General features: G+C 39.5%; 1 protein-coding gene across 1 annotated transcript; it reads right to left on the bottom strand.

Moving 5' to 3' along the window:
• Nucleotides 1-405: 405 nt before the first annotated feature.
• On the bottom strand, nt 406-906 carry LOC137971389 (uncharacterized). The gene has a single exon (XM_068818225.1). It carries the CDS (start codon nt 904-906, stop codon nt 406-408), a length of 501 nt encoding a protein of 166 aa, XP_068674326.1.
• Between the last annotated feature and the right edge of the window lie 5048 nt (nt 907-5954).

Here is a 5954-nt window from a genome sequence, read left to right as displayed (position 1 = left end):
CCATCTTCCCGCTCACTTCTCTTTAAAGTTTCATGATGATTCGGAAATAAATGTGCCATTCTTTTGCCGGCCTGGAATTTTTGCCCCGACGTTTTTGTCGCCTGTTATTTTAACTAATGTTTGAAAAATATGTATGAAAGTCAAGTAGACTAGTGCGCGACTGATAAAACAACGCGAATATCGGTCGTGCAGTAGTCTACTTGACTTTCATAAATCAATTTTGACTGATCACTATCTTCTCTGATCCAATGTTGTGCAAGACCTATCGTCTACGGTTTTTGCAAACGTTTTAAAACCTCAACTTCACTAATGCTCGAAGTAATGCGTGACATATTACAGTCGCGTTACCTGCGCAGCAACGTTGCGCACAAACAATTAGCGCAAACGTCCTTAATTCGTGAGCTACTATGGCAGAATGTTCCTCACGGCATTTTGTCTAATATTCCAGGCGTAATTGTATGTGTCTAGTAACGCATTTTCCATATCTCTGGCCTCCTGCTCATCCACGGCGGGTTTAAAACGAACCCACAATTCATATCCCTTCTGCAGTGCCTCATTTATCAGAGTTGTTTTGTGGTTTCCATGTGTGCAATAACTAACAATTCTGTTCTTCATTTTTGTACATGGACCGCCGTTACGGGCGCACGTGCTGCCAACATAAACGACAGTTGGATCGCTTCCGAAGGGTCGTGTTGCCCTCCATTCATAAATTCCAGAAAGCCTGTCTGCATCACCATGTTCCCCACACAACTCGTTTACTTTTTTTGCATTCTTGTAACCTTCTTGATCTTCTCCTCGTCTTGAAAGATTCTTGACCCTTGTGGTATTTTCAGGTGCCATAGCCCAAATCCAATTTGTCCAACCTTCGGCTGGAAGATGACTGTCTTCTCTAAGCCGCGTAACCATTCTTAGACCTATTGTAGTTAGCTGAATCGCGAACTCATACCCCAACGACGTATCTGTAAAAACATAGGTCTCGTGTTTCGATTTGTTAGCAATTATTGATGGCTCGAGTTTATCTGTCAACCAATTGCCTTGCAAAACAAATGTCAGGTGACAATAAGGCAAAGCTTATGCATGTTCTGATTGGATCACACTGGATTATCAAGATTTCTCGGAATTGCAATCTGGTCAATATCTGGTAACCTCAACAATAAATGCTTTACATTTTCAATTCAAACAACCTCCAGTAGAGAGCATTCAGTCGCCTCGCGCTATCGAACAAGGCATAAAAATTAGCCTTTCTTGGAAAGACGGGAAGTCCAATTATTCGTTATTATTACATTACGTCATGAATACCACACCTCACAGCCTCGGCTAAAGTGCGGGGAACGTTATCTGTTCATAGTAACTTAGAATACCTCGCAACACGATGAACCGTCTGTAAACCATAGCCGCCCTTACTGCCCTACTGGTACACTGCACTTGGAGCGGTGTTCCCTTGGAAAACAAATCTGAAGTCAGTAGGAGGCATCCTTTGGGCAGTCGGTTTTTTTTACCACGTGGAATACTTAAATATTCCGCAATACAGACAAAAAATATTCTGAACACCTCACATCTCGCCGATAAAATCATACTTCTCCGGCATCAGTCACGCTCAAACTCCGGCGATGGCCACACGGATAAATTTACTTCTCAAAATCCTTTAAAACCCTTCGAGGCTCGCTTACAACGAATTTTGTCACAGCTGGTCAACCGTTCACTTGATAGGGACCTTAAGCAAGGACGACGAGGACGGCTACGAGAACGCCGCAAATTTGCATATTTAGTGGACAAAAACAATAGCTTTGCACGCCCAGCACGTGCGTTTTACATTTTGATACATTTCTTTGCCGTTCTCGTCTTGACTACGACTTGAAATGATCAAATTTGAGGTCATGTGGAGGACGAGAGCACATGATGACGAATTTTCAATTTTCTCTCTGAATATCCACACCGTTCTCATCAATTTTATTCTTGGGTTGTGCATTCACACTTTCCAAGCCGAACGACATGGAGTAATCGTAAAATTATTACAGTAACGGGAAATAATATTTTTAGACAACGTTCTCGTAGTCGTCGTCGTCGTGCTTGCTTAAGGTCCCTAATAAGTGAACGGTTGACCGGCCGTATCAAAATTCGTTGTATAAAGCGAGCCTCAAAGGTTTCGAAGGTTTAAATATTTTTCGCTGTTTCTAAGCAATGGATATTATTATTATAAAAATAATTGAAAAACTGCCCGACATAGAATTGAAAAAGAAGCTGTTGGAGATCAGAAACATTACTTTAGCACAAGTTTTGGAGAAAACAAGAGCTTCGGAAGCGGCGGGACAGAGGACAGAGTCACAAAGCAGTCAATAAAAAGGTCATCACTTTCTAAGGGACACCGTCTTCTAAGGCCTCAAAGTTGCCACATTTTTTCCACCTGTTCTCGATGACTGAGGAGTTTTTACCAAAAAGGAATAGAGGCTTAAAATAGTCTTGCTGCTTGGAAAGAAAACCGCAAAAATTAGTTCCCAGAGTAAGTTTCAGTCAATTCGCGCTGCAAAAATTTGTTCCCACAAACCTCAAAAATCGCCAATCCGCACAATATAAGCGAAAGATTAATAAAATAGTAAAAACGCTAACATTTCTGCAGTCTTGTCTCTGACTTCTATGAATCAAGGGGAAGGGCACGATGTTATATCAAAAGGAAGAAATTGATCACGTGCTAGGCAACCACAAGTGTGCACGTGATCACCTTGTGTCAAGGTTCTTGTTCACATTGAATGAAATGCAAGGAAGAATGTTAACTGTTCCTCGCTTTCAGAGTTTAACAACGTACTTTTTAGCCAAGAAACTTCCGCCTTTCGTTCTTTAATTTTGTTGTAATATTTAACTGAATATTGATATCTCATCTGTCGGGCCGGGAAGCCTTCTTTGTCGAGTTATAGGGAGCTTACGCAAGGACGACAGCGACGGCAATGAGAACGTCGTCTAAAAATACTATTTTTCTCGTTATTGTAATAATTTCGTTACAACCCCAGGTCGTTCGGAACGGAAAGTGTGTATCAACATTGAGGGAATAAAATTGGCATGAACGGTGTGGTTGTTTGGGGATAAAATTTAAAATGTTTCGTCATGTTTTCATGTCTTGTACACAACCTGAGATTTGCTCAATTCCCGTTGTTGTCAGGGCGAGGACGGCAAAGAAATGTACCAAAATGAAAAAAGCACGTGCAGGGCGTGCAGAGCTTTTGTTTTTTCTCGTTAGATCTATTGTTTTGTGGCGTTCTCGTAGCTGTCCCCGTCGTCATTGCGTAAGCTCCCTATTGACCCGAGACTGGACTCTTGTCTGGAACAATGTTGATCAATCCCTTCTCTGAAGAACCATTTCTTTTAATAATGAGGCAAAAAATGGACAACAAGCTTTCTTTCAAATAATTCTTGACCAACAAGAATTAGTCAAATTTCAAATTGTTTTTATTGCATGAAGAAATTAGAATATTAACGAGAACTCGACGAAAGAGGTGAATGAACCTAAATTTCTTGAGTGTGTTTATTTCAAGCTTATTATGCAGATTTTTGTCAGAGAACATTAAATTACAAAAAAATATTCCACTTAAAAAGGTCGTTAAAAAGCTGTATTTTTGGGCGTTCATTTGGACGAAAAATGTCACAAAAACCTTCTCCAGCGTAAAATTTATTGAAACAAACAAAATGTTTGCTATTAGAGGCAAAAACACTCTTCTATGTTAACTGCGTGCGTGCAAACAAGAAAACACAATCCGTGATTAAATAAACTTCAGATCAAACCCTTTCCGGAAGAGCCTTTTCCGTAAATAACGAAGCACAAAATAGACTACAAGCTTTCTTTTCAGTAAATCTTCACTGTCACATTTTCGATTGTATTTTTTACTCGGAAATTGTGCAGAGTTGAGTACAAAATAAATGTAAATAGCCAGACAACTGAGATGCGACTTCAGTAAACACTGTGATCGAATGCGGTCTTGAAGCATTCAAGGCGTTCGATTCCTTTTACACCCATAAAGAATTTGCCATTTGGTTTCGGTGTTGTAAAATAATATATTAAAAACAAAGCTCACTTTGTGATATGCAAGGGCAAAAGATGCAATTGTTGTCGAAGACCATTACTCGTCATCTTTAAGATTCCAGATATTTATTTTTCCCCGCCTGTCTTGAGCTCCATAAGGGTATATTTTCCTTAAAGATCCACTAAAACGCCATTCGCGTTACAATGACTTTCGCCGCCATTGCAGGTTAATTAAATATTCTACTGTGTCCACCAGATAAAATCTACCCATTCTACTACTCCCTGAAGCCTAGCAAAAATACGCGCAGATGGCTCTACCCACACAGACACTGCTTAGCAGGGGAGTGACAAGAAAGACTTTTCCACGGGAAAAAATATAAAAAAGAATAAAAAAACGACGAAATAAAACGCAGATTCCGACTGGGTTTGGCAACCCAGTAATTAAGTTGCACGATACGCTTGTATGTTGATTTGTGATAATAAAGGAAAGAAATCAAAGTTCGATCATTGGATAATTTTCTCAGATAAAATCTGAGGGATTCTTTCCTATTCTCTGAGATGGTAAAATACTTAACAAAACCAGTAAAACTCAGCGTTTCCAGCTCGTGGTGCTTTCTACCATATCAATTCAGTAAGCTTATGTTAACTGACAAGCTGGTGACTTTGATGTTGTGCTCTTCAAGTATTGTGTTACTCAAAGCTAAGAGCCGGAACTTTCTTCGAGAGAATAGACATAAAAATTGTGAAATATGCTACTAATTGTTGTTCAAATACCTTCTCTACTTCCTTTACCGTAATGCGTGTTGAAATATTCCACCTTGGATGTCCACGGTCACGCTATGCTAACAGCAAGAGAACAGCCACATTGACCCAATAGTATGAAGGGTGGTGTTGGACAAAAATGTTTTTTGAACGTGTCGCATGTTTTTGGGCCAAAGTGCCATCCAATTGGTCAGTTTGCATGTCATTGGCCTTGGTTGCAATAGAATATGGCGGGTTACATGTTTTCTGGCTAAAGTTCATTCCCTCGGTTTGCATGTCGATAGGCGATGATACGATTCAATTGCGCAGTCAGTATGTGTTCGGGCTTGAAGTAAGTCATGTCGCCGTTTCGCTTGTTTTTGGACCAAGTGCTTCATTTCATTTCACATGTTTTAGGGATGGTGCGATATCCTCGCCTTGACTTGTCACTGTAACATTCCTTTAGAGAAAGGTACCATATGTACGAGGATAGTGTGACGTCCATGGAGAATCCTCAGCCTTTTTGTCAACGGTATTCTTGCTTACATTAGTTGGTATTTCATACATGGTACATCCATGAATCGGTATTTTCATGTAATGCTCAAACACTACAATTAAGTTGCCTGATTAGAATAGTTTTATTTCAAAATGTATTTCATGGACTTGATAATTTGAAATCCCGAAATGAATAAATAAATAAATGAAGAATTAAAAATACGTGTAAATTAATCAAGCTGCACCGGTAGGAGTCCAGATCTTTGCGGTTCATTGTCATTTTTGCTTATATTTAATTGGGCTCGTTCTTGATTTTTTAGCTCGGCCAACAAGGATCGAACTGTTTGAAGTAATTCAAAGAGGGAATCTTAAAACCATACAGCGATGATGCACATTGATACCCTCCTCAACTTGACATGAAAAAAAATAAATAAAAAAATTGATCCACCTCGTCACCGCTGATCCTTTCTGTAGCCAACCTTTCGTATGAATCCGGAAGGACTCTCCTTACTTGACTCAGGAGAAAGAGAATCAAACTTGAGTTTTGAAATAAAATATTCAAATATATAATTAAGTTGCCTGATTAGAGTCCAATCAGAGCATTACTGTACCATGTATGAAATACCAAGTAATTTAAGCAAGAATACCGTTGACAAAAAGGCTGAGGATTCTCCATAGACGTCAGACTATCCTCGAACATGAAGTA

Source organism: Montipora foliosa, chromosome 1 (assembly GCF_036669935.1).
Source record: "Montipora foliosa isolate CH-2021 chromosome 1, ASM3666993v2, whole genome shotgun sequence".
NCBI lineage: Eukaryota > Metazoa > Cnidaria > Anthozoa > Scleractinia > Acroporidae > Montipora > Montipora foliosa.
Note: the sequence above shows the minus strand (reverse complement) of the source record. Positions and strands in the feature narration are given on the sequence as shown.